Source organism: Salmo salar, chromosome ssa11, assembly GCF_905237065.1.
Source record: "Salmo salar chromosome ssa11, Ssal_v3.1, whole genome shotgun sequence".
NCBI lineage: Eukaryota > Metazoa > Chordata > Actinopteri > Salmoniformes > Salmonidae > Salmo > Salmo salar.
This window is the reverse complement of record NC_059452.1, coordinates 51,538,773-51,559,931: the sequence shown is the minus strand read 5'-3', so window position 1 is coordinate 51,559,931 and position 21,159 is coordinate 51,538,773. Positions and strand designations below refer to the sequence as shown.

The window sequence follows — 21,159 nt, the reverse complement described above, 5'->3', positions numbered from 1 at the left end:
CAGGTTGTCTTTACTAGTACACGGTAGTAAATATCTAGTTCATTAAGATGACCTAAAGCCCAGGTTGTCTTTACTAGTACACGGTAGTGAATAACTAGTTGATTAAAGATGTCCTAAAGCCCAGGTTTTCTTTACTAGTACACGGTAGTGAATAACTAGTTGATTTGAACAGGCTTCGCTTTCTTTTTGCACTGAAACCAATTTGTTTCCATGTAGTATTTATTACATTTTACAACACATTTCACAAATAAGACACAGAACTCATTTTAACAGGACCATGACAGCGAGACATGGATTTTTACATCATGCCAAAAAGAAATACAAATCATTAAAGTCATTTTGAAATATATATATATCCTTGTAGTTTAAACATCACATTCGCTTCTCTTTTTTTCATATATAAGCACATAACATCTATTTCAACCCAGGATGTAATTTGTAATAATACCTGGACTGTTCAGGTCCAGTCATCTCATTTACAATAGGACAGAATTCCTACACACGTATTATTTATAAAGAAAAGGACATAATCCACACACACACACATATCCTTTTCAGAGAACAGAAAATATAAATCAGGAGGGTGAAAATTATTCAGTAAACTCTGCTTCTCCATCTATGGATATTGTACATCACAGTATCTGGAGCTGTCCCAGATGGAACCATATACAGTTCACTACTGTGGACCAAAACCATATAGGCCCCTGGTGAAACTAAGTGTATTACTTAGTGGATAGGGGTCCATGGTCAAACTAAGTGCACTAATTAGTGAATAGGGTTCCATGGTCAAACTAAGTGTACTAGGTGAATAGGGTTCAATTAGAGACGCACACACACTTAAACTGCTGAATGTAAAGAGTCGCTTCACTTCTATAGCGACTACAAAAACAAAACACACTCAACCAATCAAGACAGTATAGTACATTGCCAGAACAAGCAACCAGCTAGGGAAAAAAATACCTTTCAACGGGGTGACAGATTCACACTGGACTCAATATCTGATCCACTCCAACTAAAGTCAAAAGGATGAGATCCTAAAGCTGAGAGATGGAATGGGTTTCTGTCTGAAGTGAACCTGCTGTTGACACGTTCACTTCCTGGGCACAATAGACAGTGCCGATGATTGGTCAAAAGCAGCAAGTAGCCATCCCATCATTCCTTAGTGGAGTTGGCTGGCTGGCTGGGGGAATGTCTCAGAGGAGGAACCAGTGTGCTCTTCTGAAGAAGTCACTTTGACCCATGTGTGTTATAGAAGGAGCAGTATCTTTCAGAAATAAAATCAAAACCTTGTTAAATTAGGTCACTGGTTGAACGCCAGCGGTAGAGGACAGCTGGTATTTAGCATCTGTCCATGAAGAGACAAAAACAAAATGGGAGTTGGAGCACATTTACCAGTCCTAATGTAGAAGGACTAGACATGGCATCACTCAGCTATAGAAAGAAGAGTTGTCAATCTCAGATTAGAAGATACATGTGTTTGTTATTAGGACCAGCGACTGTATAGTAACTGTGGATCGGAGAGAAGCTGTGGAAGGATGGATACGTGGGATTAGAAGAGAGAGATGAGTGTGTTCAGATCAGAATGTAGGGAGGTACTGGTGTGTGTGTGTGTCTGTATCAGAATGTAGGGAGGTACTGGTGTGTGTGTGTGTGTGTGTGTGTGTGTGTGTGTGTGTGTGTGTGTGTGTGTGTGTGTGTGTGTGTGTGTGTGTGTGTGTGTGTTCAGATCAGAAGATGGGGATGTAGTTGTCTATCTTGGCGCGGTGCCTCTGTGCGATACACTCAGCGATCCACACGATGTTCCTACACTCCTGCTCCTTCAGCTTGACGTAGGCATAGAACACACTGAAGTGGAACTGGTTCAGAAACGCCAGCTTGTTCAGCTTCACCTGCAGGACACAGCACATCAGGGTGGTGGGTTAATCGAGGACACCGGGGGTTAACGAGGACACTGGGGGGGTTCAACACCACGTGGTGTAATATGTGAAACAACTAGTGATCCCTGAAGACTGGGTTTAACACCACGTGGTGTAACACGTAAAACAACTAGTGATCCCTGAAGACTGGGTTCAACACCACGTGGTGTAACATGTGAAACAACTAGTGATCCCTGAAGACTGGGTTCAACACCACGTGGTGTAACATGTGAAACAACTAGTGATCCCTGAAGACTGGGTTCAACACCACGTGGTGTAACATGTGAAACAACTAGTGATCCCTGAAGACTGGGTTCAACACCACGTGGTGTAACATGTGAAACAACTAGTGATCCCTGAAGACTGGGTTGAGAAACACTGGACTATAGTTCAGCCTAAAAACCAATGCAATATGAACAAAGCCAACAACCCCCCCCCCCCCCCCTAAAAACTAGTCTACACCTTCAAAAGCCGGATTTATACCATATGGTCATACCTTACACCCCCCCCACCCACCCCCCACCTAGGCCTTGGGGGTTCTGTTAATACTATGATGAGAGGGGAGTGTGTGTGTGTGGATATGTAGGAGTCGCACTGCTCACCTCATGCTCAAAGAACCTGTCCTCCAGTGTCTTGTCCCCTGGGTTGCTGCCTGCTCCCTCAAACAGGAGCTTGTATTCCTGAGAGAAGAGGAGAGAGAGAGAGCGGGAGAGGAGTTAGCTAGTCTGAGCTGGGTCACCATATGTTTTGGACCATCAAATAGGATGATGTAGGAGGGTAGATGTATTGCTGGGGGATTGAGAGCATATTCATTGGTCCTCTGCTTCAGATCAACTGGTTCTACAAACTGATACCATGTCCTTATAGCAGGTGTACCTCTCTAAATACAGAACACAGTCACAGAATAGAACGAGACTTGGTGAAGGTGCTCAGTATCACACCTGGTTCTACAAACTGATACCATGTCCTTACAGCAGGTGTATTTCTCTAAGTGACTCTTCATCTAAGGGATATTACTATAGCAGACTGACTGTAAAGCTGTAAAGTGACTGTTCATCTAAGGGATATTACTATAGCAGATGGACTGTAAAGCTGTAAAGTGACTACTCATCTAAGGGATATTACTATAGCAGATGGACTGTAAAGCTGTAAAGTGACTGTTCATCTAAGGGATATTACTATAGCAGATGGACTGTAAAGCTGTCTACTTGTTCTCACATTGTTAGACTGTACTTCACCGTATGGGATAGACCTATATGTTTGTCATTGATGTTCAGGTCACAGAATAGAAAAAGACTTGGTCCAGCTGGTGGAGATGCTGAGTGTAACTGGTCAGGTTAGACTCCGTATCCAAGCCGGGCCTGCCCGGTCAGGTTAGACTCCGTATCCAAGCCTGGCCTGCCCGGTCAGGTTAGACTCCGTATCCAAGCCTGGCCTGCCCGATCAGGTTAGACTCCGTATCCAAGCCTGGCCTGCCCGGTCAGGTTAGACTCCGTATCCAAGCCTGGCCTGCCCGGTCAGGTTAGACTCCGTATCCAAGCCTGGCCTGCCCGGTCAGGTTAGACTCCGTATCCAAGCCTGGCCTGCCCGGTCAGGTTAGAGTCTTTAGGCCAAGCACTGGTGTAAAGCCCTGTGGTGTAATACCGGGTGGCGTAAAGCCCTGTGGCGTAAAGCCCTGTGGCGTAATGCCGGGTGGCGTAATGCCGGGTGGCGTAATGCCGGGTGGCGTAAAGCCCTGTGGCGTAATGCCGGGTGGCGTAAAGCCCTGTGGCGTAAAGCCGGGTGGCGTAAAGCCCTGTGGCGTAAAGCCCTGTGGCGTAATGCCGGGTGGCGTAAAGCCCTGTGGCGTAATGCCGGGTGGCGTAAAGCCCTGTGGCGTAATGCCGGGTGGCGTAAAGCCCTGTGGCGTAATGCCGGGTGGCGTAAAGCCCTGTGGTGTAATGCCGGGTGGCGTAAAGCCCTGTGGTGTAATGCCGGGTGGCGTAAAGCCCTGTGGTGTAATGCCGGGTGGCATAATAGTGACATTAGTATCCAGTAGACAGACAGACTCCCAGGTTGGCTAGGCTAGCCAGTGGAAAGCTTTGACTTGCTGTGGAAGCCCTTTATGATGCAGAATACCTGACAATATGTCAACTTTTCTTTTGTCTGATATTAAGGACCAGTAACTGACAGGGTAGTAGCCAGCAGGCTAGGCTAGTAGTAGCAAGGACCAGTAACTGACAGGGTTGTAGCCAGTAGGCTAGGCTAGCAGTAGCAGTAGTAAGGACCAGTAACTTACAGGGTAGTAGCCAGTAGGCTAGGCTAGTAGTAGCAGTAGTAAGGACCAGTAACTGACAGGGTAATAGCCAGTAGGCTAGTAGTAGCAGTAGTAAGGACCAGTAACTTACAGGGTAGTAGGCTAGTAGTAACAGTAGTAAGGACCAGTAACTAGCCCCCCGACACAGTGGTTTGTGTGTCGGGGGGCTAGGGTCAGTCTGTTATATCTGGAGTATTTCTCCTGTCTTATCTGGTGTCCTGTGTGAATTTAAGTATGCTCTAATTCTCTCTTTCTTTCTAAAAGGAGGACCTGAGCCCTAGGACCATGCCTCAGGACTACCTGACATGATGACTCCTTGCTGTCCCCAGTCCACCTGGCCGTGCTGCTGCTCCAGTTTCAACTGTTCTGCCTGCGGCTATAGAACCCTGACCTGTTCACTGGACGTGCTACCTGTCCCAGACCTGCTGTTTTCCACTCTCTAGAAACAGCAGGAGCGGTAGAGATACTCTCAATGATCGGCTATGAAAAGCCAACTGACATTTACTCTTGAGGTGCTGACTTGTTGCACCCTCGACAACTGTGATTATTATTTGACCATGCTGGTCATTTATGAACATTTGAACATCTTGGCCATGTTCTGTTATAATCTCCACCCGGCACAGCCAGAAGAGGACTGGCCACCCCTGATAGCCTGGTTCCTCTCTAGGTTTCTTCCTAGGTTTTGGCCTTTCTAGGGAGTTTTTCCTAGCCACCGCTTCTACACCTGCATTGCTTGCTGTTGGGGTTTTAGGCTGGGTTTCTGTACAGCACTTTGAGATATCAGCTTATGTAAGAAGGGCTATATAAATACATTTTATTTGATTTGGGTAGTAGGCTAGGCTAGTAGTAAGGACCAGTAACTGACAGGGTAGTAGGCTAGGCTAGTAGTAGCAAGGACCAGTAACTGACAGGGTAGTAGTCAGTAGTAGCAGTAGTAAGGACCAGTAACTGACAGGGTAGTAGGCTAGGCTAGTAGTAGCAGTAGTAAGGACCAGTAACTGACAGGGTAGTAGGCTAGGCTAGTAGTAGCAGTAGTAAGGACCAGTAACTGACAGGGTAGTAGGCTAGGCTAGTAGTAGCAGTAGTAAGGACCAGTAACTGACAGGGTAGTAGGCTAGGCTAGTAGTAGCAGTAGTAAGGACCAGTAACTGACAGGGTAGTAGCCAGTAGGCTAGGCTAGTAGTAGCAGTAGTAAGGACCAGTAACTGACAGGGTAGTAGCCAGTAGGCTAGGCTAGTAGTAGCAGTAGTAAGGACCAGTAACTTACAGGGTAGTAGAGTAGGCTAGGCTAGTAGTAAGGACCAGTAACTTACAGGGTAGTACTAATCGTAGTATAACTTACAGGGTAGTAGTCGGCCACAGCTTTGACCTGTTCGTAGTCGTCAGCGCGGGCAAGCTGAGCCAGCCCCTCAGGGTACAGCTTGCCACAGTGGGGGAACAGCTTGGCACGGTCCTCCTTAGACAGTTCCGTACCAAATGAGTTGATGGTGATGATGAAGGCCCTCCTGTCCGCCTCAAACTGGACACACACACAGGGAGGGGAAATAGGAAACTGATTGATTGACAGAGATTAATATACTAGAATACACTTCAAGGTGTGGGTAAATTTTTTTCTTTAAAATTGGATGGTCCAGTATAAATGACTCAAGAGAACAACTACAGTGCATTTGGAAAGTATTCAGACCCTTTGACGTTTTCCACATTTTGTTACGTTACAGCCTTATTCTAACATGGATTAAATAGTTTTCTTTTCTCATCACTACACACACACACACACACACACACACACACGACGATAAAGCAAAAACAAGTTGACATTTTGCAAATATATATATTTTTTAAATTAAAAACTCTATACTTTGTTGAAGCACCTTTGGCAGCGATTACAGCCTCCAGTCTTCTTGGGAATGACAATAGAAGCTTGGCACATCTGTATTTGGGGAGTTTTTATTTTTATTTAACTAGGCAAGTCAGTAAAGGACAAATTCTTATTTATAGTGACGGCCTAACACCGGCCAAACCCGGACGACGCTGTGCCAATTGTGCGCCACCCTATGGGACTCCCAATCACGGCCGGTTGTGATACAGCCTGGAATCAAACCAGAGTGTCTGTAGTGACGCCTCAAGCACTGAGATGCAGTGCCTTAGACTGCTGCGTCACTCGGGAGCCTAGAGTTTCTCCCATTCTTCTCTGCAGATCCTCTCAAGCTGGATGGGGAGCGTTGTGGCACAGCTATTTTCAGGTCTCTCCAGAGATGTTCGATCCGGTTCAAGTCCGGGCTCTGGCTGGGACACTCAAGGACATTCAGAGACTCGTCCCGAAGCCACTCCTGCGTTGTCCTGGCTGTGTGCTTAGGGTCTTTGTCCTGTTGGAAGGTGAACCTTCACTCCAGTCTGAGGTCCTGAGCACTCTGGTGCGGGTTTTCATCAAGGATCTCTCTGTACTTTGCTCCGATCATCTTCCCTCGATCCCGACTAGTCTCCCAGTCCCTGCCGCTGAAAAACATCCCCACAGCATGACGCTGCCACCACCACGTTTCACCGTAGGGATGGTGCCAGGTTTCCTCCAGACGTGACGCTTGGCATTCAGGCCAAATAGTTCAATCTTGGTTTCATCAGACCAAAGCATCTTGTTTCTCATGGTCTGAGAGTCTTCAGGTCCCTTTTGGCAAACTCCAAGCGGGCTGTCATGTGCCTTTTACTGAGGAATGGCTCCCGTCTGGCCACTCTACCATAAAGGCTTGATTTGTGGAGTGCTGCAGAGATGGGAGAACCTTCCAGAAGGACAACCATCTCCACAGAGGAAGTCTGGAGCTCTGTCACAGTGACCATCGGGTTCTTGGTCACCTCCGTGACCAAGGCCCTTCTCCCCCAATTGCTCAGTTTGGCCGGGTGGCCAGCTCTAGGAAGAGTCTTGGTGGTTCCAAACTTCTTTCATTTAAGAATGATTGAGTCCACTGTGTTCTTGGGGACCTTCAACGCTGCAGAAATGTTTTGGTATCCTTCCCCAGATCAGTGCCTCGACACAATCCTGTCTTGGAGCTCTACGGACAATTCCTTTGACCTCACGGCTTGGTTTTTGCTCTGACATGCACTGTCCACTGTGGGACCTTATATAAACAGGTGTGTGTGTGTGCCTTTCCAAATCATGTTCAATCAATTGAATTTACCACAGGTGGACTCCAAACAATTTGTAGAAACATCTCAAGGATGATCAACGGAAACTGGATGCACCTGAGCTCAATTTCAGGTCTCATAGAAAAGGGTCTGAATACTTAAGTAAATTTCAAAAAAACAGTTTTTTGCTTGTCATTATGGGGTATTGTGTGTAGATTGATGAGTTTATTTTGTAATCCATTTTAGAATAAGGCTGTAAAGTAACAAAAATGTGGAAAAAGTCAAGGGGTCTGAAAACTTTCCCGAAGGCGCTGTATATATCAAGTTAACTTTCTAATAAGGGACATGCTCACAGACCTCTAGAATAGGACACATGGTGTCACCAGTGGTTCCTCCCAGAGTGGAGCAGAACTTGTAGAAAGCCTCCAGATAAGCCTGGAAATGAAGACACGGATAAAGTCAATGACTATCTATCTTCTGATGCATGATGTTGTTTAACATTGTGAATTAAAAATGTGAATGAAATCCCTTGCTCACCTTATTACAGAGTATTACGGGTGAATGAAATTCCTTGCCCACCTTATACAGAGTATTACGGGTGAATGAAATCCCTTGCCCACCTTATACAGAGTATTACGGATGATCTCGATGTTCATCTCATCCAGATCCTGCTCAGATATGCAGTCTTGGAAGAAAGCAGCTGAAGAAATGATCAGACATTAAAACAGGATTTAGACATTTACACATTTATGAGCAAGTTGAGTTATAGCGCCATCTAGTGTTCGCTACAGGATATAAAAACACTCCAGTCTGTTGTTCAAAGATTCTTCTTCTTCGCATTCTCAAATCCATGAGTTCCATTAGTAAAACCGCCCCGGGACGGGAACATACAATATATAAGTATTCACCCCCCTAGTCAACACGTTAGATTAGATAAGTACTCACCCCCGAGTCAATACGTTAGATTATATAAGTATTCTATATAGGGAATAGGGCCCTGGTCTAAAGTAGTGCACTATATAGGGAATAGGGTGCCATTTGGCATGCAACAGACACAGTCCTGCCTTACCCAGAGGGGTGTCGACCAGGATGGCGTTGTAAAGTTCTGCTGGGGTCTGGGCGATGTTGACAGCCTCCATCTGCTCAAAGCTGCCCAGCGGGTGGCACTTAGGTACCAGCTCAGAGATGGCCCGCTGGTGCAGGGTGCCTGTGATCAGCAGGATCACATTGTCTATCATGTAGCTGTACCTGTGAAGATGGGAGGAGAGAGTGCCTTTCAGTGATGACTGGGTAGTTATTAAGAGCATAGCAAATATTACATTTATTTTGCAAGATGGTGAGAGCCAGTACGAGGGTTCTCTCTCAGGCTAGAATGAAAAGGCGGACGACGGTGAGAGCCAGTACGAGGGTTCTCTCTCAGGCTAGAATGAAAAGGCGGATGGTGAGAGCCAGTACGAGGGTGCTCTCTCAGGCTAGAATGAAAAGGCGGCCGGTGAGAGCCAGTACGAGGGTGCTCTCTCAGGCTAGAATGAAAAGGCGGACAGTGAGAGCCAGTACGAGGGTTCTCTCTCAGGCTAGAATGAAAAGGCGGTCGGTGAGAGCCAGTACGAGGGTTCTCTCTCAGGCTAGAATGAAAAGGCGGACGGTGAGAGCCAGTATGAGGGTTCTCTCTCAGGCTAGAATGAAAGGCGGACGGTGTAGAGTTCAAAAAGTCCTGGAACTCAAAATCATGAAGAGGAATTACCCAAGGAGGACGAGATGCAAAAATAATCTAATACATTTAATCCACGCTCAAAAGAATATAACAAAAAGTGAGCGCTAGTAAATAGAAAAATAAACAGAGCATACACTTCAACCTCATGTCTTCATCAATACTGTACTAACACATGAATAACACACCTGCTGGACATAACAGAGCGAACAGGTGCAAGCAGATAGTCAGAGACAGGCAAATAGGGAGTCAATGTATGCATGCATGTATGCATGTATGTATGCATGTATGCATGTATGCATGTATGCATGTATGCATGTATGCATGTAGAAGAGTTTGAAACATGGACCATTCAGATGTCACATAACTGAAAAGAGATGGGAGACAGACAAATACAGTTTAACCAATAGCTGATTGTTCCAGGCAATAATAAGACAAGGTGATATTCTAAGCCTCAATCCCCCAAAAATGCATGGGAAAGATAGGCTCAATTTAATTAGTCAATATGGGCACCCATCTTGCCCCTTCGTTTGGGATAGAGGCTGGCAGACAGACACCAGAGAGCCTGTCAATGACTTACGTGATAAAGTCCATGAAGCTTGCCAGCGGTTCATAGGACTGGTTCCTCATGTGACGGAACTCCACCACCATCTTCTCTTTGAGCTTGTCGTCAATGACGGACACGGTGAGGGGTGACGGCTCGTTGGCCAGGAAACTGCCATAGTCCGTGCTCTGCAGATGGAGCTTCAGGTCTGCGTGGGGGGGGAACAAGACGTCTTCAGATACTAGGTAACAGCGGCTTTCAACAGACACAATAATGACACGCACAGGACAAGTACAAGCTCATGTTAATGCTGCTGTGAGAGGGCATAGAGACCCATGCACAAGGGAAGAGGCTAGCTAGCTATGTGTCCTGAATGCTTCCATTTTACATGATGTGTAAGCTAATTAGAGACCCATGCACAAGGGAAGAGGCTAGCTAGCTGTGTCTAGAATGCTTCCATTTTACATGATGTGTAAGCTAATTAGAGACCCATGCACAAGGGAAGAGGCTAGCTAGCTGTGTCTAGAATGCTTCCATTTTACATGATGTGTAAAAAGCTAATTGAGCAATACTTTGAGCAATAGTTTCAGTTCCTCATAGAAATCCCACTGTTGATCAACCTGATGTGATTTATTTAACCTTTTATGTCGGCAGCCTGGTAATGAAGAAATCATGAATAGCTTAGCTGCTAACGGTTCTTCCAGAAATACTCTACTAGCTTGTTAAACTAGCTAGCTACAGCGGTCAATGCAATGTCCAGGGCCCGGTTTCTTCTTTCCAGAAACCACTGTTACTTAAGTCGCACTTGAAAACGCTTGCTATTTCCAGCGGCAGGTAACCTAGTGGTTAGAGTGTTGGGCCAGTAACCAGCAGGTAACCAAGTGGTTAAAGTGTTGGGCCAGTAACCAGCAGGTAGCCTAGTGGTTAGAGCGTTGGGCCAGTAACCAGCAGGTAGCCTAGTGGTTAGAGCGTTGGGCCAGTAACCAGCAGGTAACCTAGTGGTTAGAGCGTTGGGACAGTTACCAGCAGGTAGCCTAGTGGTTAGAGCGTTGGGACAGTTACCAGCAGGTAGCATAGTGGTTAGAGCGTTGGGACAGTTACCAGCAGGTAGCATAGTGGTTAGAGCGTTGGGCCAGTTACCAGCAGGTAGCATAGTGGTTAGAGCGTTGGGCCAGTTACCAGCAGGTAGCATAGTGGTTAGAGCGTTGGGCCAGTTACCAGCAGGTAGCCTAGTGGTTAGAGCGTTGGGCCAGTTACCAGCAGGTAGCCTAGTGGTTAGAGCGTTGGGCCAGTTACCAGCAGGTAGCCTAGTGGTTAGAGCGTTGGGCCAGTTACCAGCAGGTAGCCTAGTGGTTAGAGCGTTGGGCCAGTAACCAGCAGGTAGCCTAGTGGTTAGAGCGTTGGGCCAGTAACCAGCAGGTAGCCTAGTGGTTAGAGCGTTGGGCCAGTAACTAGCAGGTAGTCTAGTGGTTAGAGCGTTGGGCCAGTAACCAGCAGGCAGCCTAGTGGTTAGAGCGTTGGGCTAGTTACCAGCAGGTAGCCTAGTGGTTAGAGCGTTGGGCCAGTTACCAGCAGGTAGCCTAGTGGTTAGAGCGTTGGGCCAGTTACCAGCAGGTAGCCTAGTGGTTAGAGCGTTGGGCCAGTTACCAGCAGGTAGCCTAGTGGTTAGAGCGTTGGGCCAGTTACCAGCAGGTAGCCTAGTGGTTAGAGCGTTGGGCGAGTAACCTGAAAGGTTGCTAGATCGAATCCCCGAGCTGACAAGGGAAAAATCTGTCGTTCTGCCCCCTGAACAAGGCAGTTAACCCACTGTTCCTAGGCCGTCATTGTAAATATTGTTCTTAAATGACTTGCCTAGTTAAATAAAAGGTTAAAAAAAAGAAAAGAATACAGCTATGTTTTTTTTTCTCTTCCTTTTCTCCCCCAGAAGATCTCACCTAGAGTTAGAATCAAGCCGTTTATCTGTCTCTCTGTGGCCGCTGTCACCTTGGGAACAAAGGTTGCCTACAAATACAAAGTTGCCAATGTCTTTGCAATTGTTACAAACAAGCGAAAAATGTAAAATTAAAAACCGAGATGACTGCAGTAAAAGTAAATCCAAAAGACCTGTTCAAATCATTTTGAAAATCAAATTCATGTCAAATTTGTTTTATTTTGCTAATTATAGTTTACACTGTCATTTTTGCTTCAATATTTCAGGACGTGTTACATGTGCTCAATGATGTGCCACATCTGTGATGTAGTGCATTACTAGCCTATAAAAAGGTAGGCCTAAGCATTAGAACAAGCCGTCTCAATATCTGCAACCGTGACGTCAAGCGCCTGTATTCTACGGAGAGACCTAGGCTATGCTACTAGCCTCACATCATGAATATGCATAGCCTATTAGCCAATATTAGGGTGACAGTTACAGTAAGCACACGCATTACAACGCACGATGCAACAGTACACCAAATCATCAATACTTATAAAAAAATATAAACAAATCAGTTTTATAACTGAAAAATGTGTACACATTTTTGTGTAAAAGTAACAGTGAAATAGGGCTCAGACTCATCCTTGGCTTAAAAACAGAAGTCCAAACTCTCGCAGTACGGTAGCAGCATGGTATGAAACAAAAGACAAAAAACACAGCCCAATCAAAACCATCACTTTCCTTTAGGACCCGCCCACCACTTTCCTTTAGGACCCGCCCACCACTTTCCTTTAGGACCCGCCCACTACTTTCATTTAGGACCCGCCCACTACTTTCCTTTAGACCCACCCACTACTTTCCTTTAGACCCACCCACTACTTTCCTTTAGACCCACCCACTACTTTCCTTTAGACCCACCCACTACTTTCCTTTAGACCCACCCACTACTTTCCTTTAGACCCACCCACTACTTTCCTTTAGACCCACCCACTACTTTCCTTTAGACCCACCCACTACTTTCCTTTAGACCCACCCACTACTTTCCTTTAGACCCACCCACTACTTTCCTTTAAACACACCCACTCTCCCAAACTCCTGTCACCATATTAGGATGTAGCTAACCCACTTCTCTGGGAAAGCTGTTCTGACTGTGGCTGTTTTATCTTGTCCAAATCAAAAGGTTTTGTTATTAAAAAGATAATTCGATTTAGATGGTACAATGATTCCCTACACTATTCAGTGTTTGTTTTCTCACATAATTGAGCAAACATTGTAACATTTTAGCAACCAGGAAATTAAGGGATGTCCATTAGATAACACAGCCACAAAGTCAGAAGCGCTTTCCCAGTTTGACAACAGATGCCGCAATGGAGGGAGAAATCAATAGGCGATTATCACAACCAATCTCAACACTGGTGGGTTAGTAAAACCAGAGAGGAAGCGAGAGGCTCAACTCTGTGGACAATCTCTACCTCCAGCAGTTGGCGCTTTTTCATTAAACTCCATCTAAATGGGAATCGATTCTCAATTGCGGTACGGTTCTAGAGACATAAAGCCCTCTACTTTCATATCACACCAAAGATTATGGATATACTGACAAGATACATGTCTCTCCGCCCTAACAATGGGAGTTGTTGTCCACAAAGCGGCACAGCGGGATGTGTAGCTCCCCGCCTATCCTTTCTTTGGATTGGTGGATACATCTCATTATTGTAATCTTTCCTTGAATATTCGATGAGCGTTGTTGACGGCAACCGCCTGTATTCAACGCAGAGAGAGGCTATGCTACTAGCCTCATGCCATGAATACGCATAGCCATCTTGAGACAACTCCAATATAAAGTGTTTTTTTCTCAAAGTTGCCAAGATGTCCTACTTATATCAGTACACTCATAACTTACGCATTACAAAACGTATTTTCCATTAAATAAACCTCACGTAGCAAATAAGCCACCAATTTCTTTGATGACCAAATTCGACACTCAGACCTCAAACTCCTTGCTTGGTGGGCGAAACAACGGAAAAAAACGCCACCTGCTGGAAGGAGACAGATTTTCCACTGAGTTGGGCCTCTCTTCCTCTCTGGTAATACTGTGAAACTATCATTCCACTATTAGCAGCAGATATATTATGGGCATTTTCTGAAATTACAACACAAAAACTCTACAAAATCCTATTTGTAGCACCTTTAAACACAAATTGCTTGCAGAACGGTTTTTGAAACATAAGGAACTTATCTTTCATATCAGCAAGAAATAATAATAAAATAAAAAAGTTCAATTACAACACACCTTTATAGGGTTAGGGTTCCCACACAACCATATTCCCATGTTATAGCGATTGTTTGCAGGAGGAAGACAGAGTCAACTTCCTGCGCTAACTAGTTATCTGCGTCTCCGAACACCTGTGTGTAAATGGAAGACTGTCACTGGAAAAATCTGTTTATTTTGATGTGATATGAAAGTAGAGGGCTTTATGTTTCCAGAACCAATTCATGTTTAGATGGAGTATTTGGCTCCCCATGGGAGCCCAATATGTTGACAGAAGTCCCCTTTTTGCGTGAGAGATTAACATGGTTATCAAAACGTCATGCCAGGATAAGCCTATACAAAACATATCCCTTATTTTAAGTGTTTCTAAAATCCCCTACAGGGGAAAAAAATGAATGGTGGAAAAACGATTAGAACCATGTCCCTGTTTGGCCGCTTGGTTTTATGGGTATTATGACACTTCCACTGTGGGGCTCTATTCACCTCTAAACAGAACCTGTAAGGTCCTTGGACTAAAGGCTGGTTTACAGTCCCGTTGACATGTCTGTAGACAATTTGTCGTAGCTACATCATGAACATTCTATTGTGGTCTGACATCAACTTGTTGCCGTTATAAAAAAGTAAAACACAAAACAAAAGAATCTGCAAGGCATAACAGCAGCCCGCTGCTCCAAATAACATAGTCTTCTATTTTAACACCAATAAACCATCTTTTTAAAAATAAATTCAGTAAATATCAACCTAGCAAGCCAGGCAACTAAAAGCAATTTTATAAAGAATGCTTTGGTCGTTGCTAGCTAGCCAGTTCAAATAATGATCAGAGTATTCAGGGTGTATCACATCTGGCCGTGATTGGGAGTCCCATAGGGCGGCGCACAATTGGCACAGCCTTGTCCGTTTGGCCGGGGTAGGCCGTCATTGTAAATAAGAATTTGTTGTTAACTGACTTGCCTAGTTAAATACACACACACACACACACACACACACACACACACACACACACACACACACACACACACACACACACACACACACACACACACACACACACACACACACACACACACACACACACACACACACACACACACACTAACTTTCATAAACAAGTACTTCTAACTTGGAACCTAGTACAAACACAATTTTTCCCCACATAGGTATATAATCTAGAATAATAAAGATATAAACTACAAAAACAAGTCTTTACTTTTGCAGAACTGGTTTGACAACATTATCTAGGTTAAACAATTATTGAATAATGATAGACAACTATATGATTATCCAGAATTTATGAGAACACACAATGTTACATTCACTCCTGAGGAGTATCACATTGTTGTTAGAGCTGTCCCTAAAGGTGCTATTCTTCGTTTAGGAGAATATAACAATACTCCAAGTGCAACTGTTGAGGATTTTGTAGCCTCAATACAACTAGAAGGAATTGACATTTTTAAACTGTACATGTAATAACATGTATATAAGGAAACTGTCAATATGTTACTATTCCCTCTGCTAAGATGTACTGGAATACAAGCCCTATGACAAGTAAACTGGAACAAAGTTTCGTTGTTATCTGGTAAATATTGTATATCTAATAAGGTGAAAGAGGTATCATACAAACTCATTCATAGAACCTACCCTGTAAAGACATTTATTATACACAGATTTAAAAATATCTATTGATAACAAATGTGTATTTTGTGGTTGTGACCCAGAAACTCATGATCATTTATTTTGGGACTGTTCTTATATCAGAAGATGTCGGAGCGAGTCGGAAGATGTCGGAGCGAGTCGGAAGATGTTGGAGTGAGTGAGAAGATGTTGGAGTGAGTCAGAAGATGTTGGAGTGAGTTAGAAGATTTTATTTGAAAAGAAACTACTATTAATGTTAATCCGAGAGACTCTGATATGACGTTTTATTTTGATCCAATTGATTTGGACCCTGATTTATCTTTCATGGAAGATTCTTTATCAACAAAATGAAGTGGGCAGAGAACAAACCCCTCTTCACATTATTTAAGATAGAATTTAAATATTATTTAGAAATGATCAGTAAAGGTAAAAACAAAAAGCAATACACACCATAAAACTTCTTGACAAATTGAAAATGTATCTTGATATGTAATACCCTGTTAGGTTTATATACTCTTGTTTGTATATTTCAGTTTTTTGCATTTGTTGTGTTCATAATAAATATATTTTATTTTTAAATGCAAAATGAAATAAAAAAATATATATATTTATTTTTTAATAATAACATAACTTCCTGCCAGTGTGACGAAATAAAAGTAGGTCATTCTATCAGAGGAGTTTAACACTCCGATATCAGGTTACAGGAGGATTTGGTCTGGTTGCTATAACGTTGCGACAGTCGCAGAGATAGATAGAGATATATATATATATATATATATACGACAAGGAAACTGACAGTCGCATGTCGTTCTAACAATTATAAACTGTCCTTTAAGAGTAACGTCAACCTCCTTTAGTCCACTATTGGGCTAACTGGAACGCTAGCTTCCCAGCTTCTTAAATGTAGCTAGGTAAATTAACCTTAGCTAACTAATTCAAGGAATAATATCGGGTTGAGAGACACAATTTCATCTCGAAATCTAGCTACCAGCCCATTTTACTCGAATTACCTACATACATATACATACACAACTGAGAATTCATCAGCTACTATTCATGACAAAGTAACGTTAGCTAGCTAAATAGCTAATACAAGGACCCATCACGAGATACTAGTAACCTACTGTTATAGCTGACTAGTTGTCATTAACGTTAGCCTGCAAACAGTTAGTATAGGTACAGTAGTAGCATGGCGACTGGCCATGTCGTCGGAAACGCCACATTTTTTTTCAATCCAGTAGCGTTTTGAAACGTTAGCAATACCATTTGAAAAGCCACTCTGTACATTTGACAACATAGTTAGCCGATAGCTAGCTCGCTAACGTTAGCTCCGACTCACCTTCCAGGGTTTCACACTGGACCAGATTTAGATAGTCTCCCTGTGAAAGAATTCCAGCCTTAAAACCCCTGACCAACCCTTCCAAGTAACCATTATCCACATTAAAATACAGCTCCGAGAATATAGGCATATTGAGGCCTCAAAATATATCCGTATATTGATGAAATACAACCGTTTTAGGGAAGAAAAATAATTCTGTACAGGGGCTGAGCGCAGATTACCCGGCTGTAAAAAGACACGTGATCACTCGCCACCAAAATCATGTGAATCAACATCTGCTTTCGATGACGTTGAACGCAAGACCAAATGCCGCGTTCAAATCAACTGGAAACTCGGAAATATCCGATTTCAGCGCGTTCAAGATTACTGGGAACTCGGAAAGAAACGAGCTCCAACTGGGGAAAATCGTTTTGAAGTACCTGAAGTACCTAAAATGATTTGACCTATTTTTTTTTCTTCTAGGTCCTAGTTGTCTTGAAGCGCCAGGAGGAGGAGCTGTGGAGAGGGCTTGACAACATGCTCGGGTAGGGAAATGGCAGCAAGTAGTGTGGACGAAATAGAGAAAAAGTTGGAGAAGCAATAGCTGTGCTGGAATGCAAACAATATGGGTGTCAGTTCTGATGATATGGAGGGGAGGATGAGGGTCAAGGACTTGAATGGTCGGTAGTGGAAAAACACAGGAAGAAGAGAGGTCATGATACTGAAAGACACAGGAAGAATAGAGATCATTATACAGAAAGACACAGGAAGAAGAGAGATCATGATACAGAAAGACACAGGAAGAAGAGAGATCATTATACTGAAAGACACAGGAAGAAGAGAGATCATGATACTGAAAGACACAGGAAGAAAAGAGATCATTATACAGAAAGACACAGGAAGAAGAGAGATCATGATACTGAAAGCAGTGGAGCATCTAGTAAAGAAAACATAAAGAGGTAGGAAGCAAGAGGTACATTTAAGTCATTTAGCAGACGCTCTTATCCAGAGCGACTTACAAATTGGTGCATTCACCTTATAATATCCAGTGGAACAACCACTTTACAATAGTGCATCTAAATCTTTTAAGGGGGGGTTAGAAGGATTACTTTATCCTATCCCAGGTATTCCTTAAAGAGGTGGGGTTTCAGGTGTCTCCGGAAGGTGGTGATTGACTCCGCTGTCCTGGCGTCGTGAGGGAGCTTGTTCCACCATTGGGGTGCCAGAGCAGCGAACAGTTTTGACTGGGCTGAGCGGGAACTGTGCTTCCTCAGAGGTAGGGAGGCGAGCAGGCCAGAGGTGGATGAACGCAGTGCCCTTGTTTGGGTGTAGGGCCTGATCAGAGCCTGAAGGTGCCGTTCCCCTCACAGCTCCGTAGGCAAGCACCATGGTCTTGTAGCGGATGCGAGCTTCGACTGGAAGCCAGTGGAGAGAGCGGAGGAGCGGGGTGACGTGAGAGAACTTGGGAAGGTTGAACACCAGACGGGCTGCGGCGTTCTGGATGAGTTGTAGGGGTTTAATGGCACAGGCAGGGAGCCCAGCCAACAGCGAGTTGCAGTAATCCAGATGGGAGATGACAAGTGCCTGGATTAGGACCTGCGCCGCTTCCTGTGTGAGGCAGGGTCGTACTCTGCGAATGTTGTAGAGCATGAACCTACAGGATCGGGTCACCGCCTTGATGTTAGTGGAGAACGACAGGGTGTTGTCCAGGGTCACGCCGAGGCTCTTAGCACTCTGGGAGGAGGACACAAGGGAGTTGTCAACCGTGATGGCGAGATCATGGAACGGGCAGTCCTTCCCCGGGAGGAAGAGCAGCTCCGTCTTGCCGAGGTTCAGCTTGAGGTGGTGATCCGTCATCCACACTGATATGTCTGCCAGACATGCAGAGATGCGATTCGCCACCTGGTTGTCAGAAGGGGGAAAGGAGAAGATTAATTGTGTGTCATCTGCATAGCAATGATATGAGAGACCATGTGAGGATATGACAGAGCCAAGTGACTTGGTGTATAGCGAGAATAGGAGTGGGCCTAGAACAGAGCCCTGGGGGACACCAGTGGTGAGAGCACGTGGTGCGGAGACAGATTCTCGCCACGCCACCTGGTAGGAGCGACCTGTCAGGTAGGACGCAATCCAAGCGTGGGCCGCGCCGGAGATGCCCAGCTCGGAGAGGGTGGAGAGGAGGATCTGATGGTTCACGGTATCAAAGGCAGCAGATAGGTCTAGAAGGATGAGAGCAGAGGAGAGAGAGTTAGCTTTAGCAGTGCGGAGAGCCTCCGTGACACAGAGAACAGCAGTCTCAGTTGAATGCCCAGTCTTGAAACCTGACTGATTAGGATCAAGAAGGTCATTCTCAGAGAGATAGCAAGAGAGCTGGCCAAGGACGGCACGTTCAAGAGTTTTGGAGAGAAAGGAAAGAAGGGATACTGGTCTGTAGTTGTTGACATCGGAGGGATCGAGTGTAGGTTTTTTCAGAAGGGGTGCAACTCTCGCTCTCTTGAGGACGGTAGGAAGCAACAGTAGTGATGTGTTGGTGGAAAGTGGTGATGGTAGTTTGATGAGACCACAAGGCCTCATTTACACCCTATCTGACTAACCACTGCCATAGAGAAACAGGTAGGGGAAGTCTAACTAGCTCGGTTCATTGGAAAAGGTAGATTGCTAATAAGCTTAATGGGAAGAAGATTACAAGCCATGTCCCTGGTGCTTATCCTAGGTGGAGGGGAGCCATCACCGGTGTCCCATTATCCACAGATGATATTAAATAAAATGTGAAGGGAAGACAGTGTGATTGAGGCCAAAAGGTTGATCAGTAGGAAAGAGGGTCAAAGAACTGAAAGCCTATCAGTGATGCTGAGGTTTGAGAAGGTTTTACCTGGAAAAGCACAGAGAGGATTCATTCGTTTCAATGTTAGAGAATTTGTCCCATCCCCATTGTTCTAAATGCTAAAGAATGGGACATGTAGCTGTTCACACCAGGTGTCTTAGGCTTAAGTTGTATTGAAACACGTCAATTCTGGTCTGCACTGTGACAGTTCGTTGCAAAAGTTATATATTTTGGTATTTTAGTAGTAAATCTAGCTATTTTGCCCCTAGCGGTTCAACTGTACAATTGGAATCATGATGTAGTGGCACCACGTCATCTCAAGGGAGGGGTTCAGTATAAAAACCCTTCTAGATGTTCTGGGTGGTACCCATAGACATTAAAACCACTAGATGTTCTGGGTGGTACCCATGGACATTAAAACCACTAGATGTTCTGGGTGGTACCCATATACATTAAAATCACTAGATGTTCTGGGTGGTAGCCATGGACATTAAAACCACTAGATGTTCTGGGTGGTACCCATAGACATTAAAACCACTAGATGTTCTGGGTGGTACCCATAGACATTAAAACCACTAGATGTTCTGGGTGGTATCCATAGACATTAAAACCACTAGATGTTCTGGGTGGTACCCATAGACATTAAAACCACTAGATGTTCTGGGTGGTACCCATAGACATTAAAACCACTAGATGTTCTGGGTGGTACCCATAGACCTTAAAACCACTAGATGTTCTGGGTGGTACCCATAGACATTAAAACCACTAGATGGGCTGGGTGGTACCCATAGACATTAAAACCACTAGATGGGCTGGGTGGTACCCATAGACATTAAAACCACTAGATATTCTGGGTGGTACCCATAGACATTAAAACCACTAGATGTTCTGGGTGGTACCCATAGACATTAAAACCACTAGATGTTCTGGGTGGTACCCATAGATATTAAAACCACTAGATGTTCTGAGTGGCACTAATGGACATTAAAACCACTAGATGTTCTGGGTGGTACCCATAGACATTAAAACCACTAGATGGGCTGGGTGGTACCCATAGACATTAAAACCACTAGATGTTCTGGGTGGTACCCATAGACATTAAAACCACTAGATGTTCTGGGTGGTACCCATAGACATTAAAACCACTAGATGTTCTGGGTGGTACCCATAGACATTAAAACCACTAGATGTTCTGGGTGGTACCCATAGACATTAAAACCACTAGATGTTCTGGGTGGTACCCATAGACATTAAAACCACTAGGTGGGTTGGGTGGTACCCATGGACATTAAAACCACTAGATGTTCTGGGTGGTACCCATAGACATTAAAACCACTGGATAGTAATAGCGCTGACGTCATCCATGTATCGAAAACTCCCGATGGCGCATGACGATGCTGGAAGTATTTAAATGTGTGTTTGAAGAGCCAAGCTGAACCGTTGAGAAAATCTTTAAAGGGGGATGTTGAATTTAATGATTTATTTTGTTTCCTTATAAAAGGAGATGAGATTAATGGGTATGGTCCAACACTCCAGGCCAGCTGGTGGCGCTAATGCACCTTCAAGTTGGTTGTCAACTGCCATATAAAATACACAGTCTTTTTGCTTTCAAAATCATTG

At 44.5% G+C, this 21,159-nt stretch overlaps 1 protein-coding gene across 1 annotated transcript; it reads right to left on the bottom strand.

The window, feature by feature from the left end:
• Positions 1-201: 201 nt before the first annotated feature.
• LOC106595437 (V-type proton ATPase subunit d 1) lies at positions 202-17,044 on the bottom strand. The gene is made up of 8 exons (XM_045689756.1): positions 16,737-17,044; positions 9,621-9,792; positions 8,399-8,577; positions 7,950-8,029; positions 7,687-7,764; positions 5,555-5,731; positions 2,519-2,596; positions 202-1,889 (listed from the first exon to the last, which is right to left on the bottom strand). The coding sequence occupies exons 1-8, from the start codon at positions 16,864-16,866 to the stop codon at positions 1,728-1,730; spliced, it is 1,056 nt and encodes a 351-aa protein (XP_045545712.1). The 5' UTR covers positions 16,867-17,044; the 3' UTR covers positions 202-1,727.
• Positions 17,045-21,159: the final 4,115 nt, after the last annotated feature.

Coding starts and splice junctions, on each gene's coding strand:
- LOC106595437 (XM_045689756.1), bottom strand. CDS start 16,866: ATGCCTATATTCTCGGAGCTGTATTTTAATGTGGATAATGGTTACTTG. Junction 8,578..9,620: donor AGCTTCATGGACTTTATCAC/GTAAGTCATTGA, acceptor CCATCTTCACAG/GTACAGCTACATGATAGACA. Junction 1,890..2,518: donor ACAGGTTCTTTGAGCATGAG/GTGAGCAGTGCG, acceptor TGTGTCCTGCAG/GTGAAGCTGAACAAGCTGGC.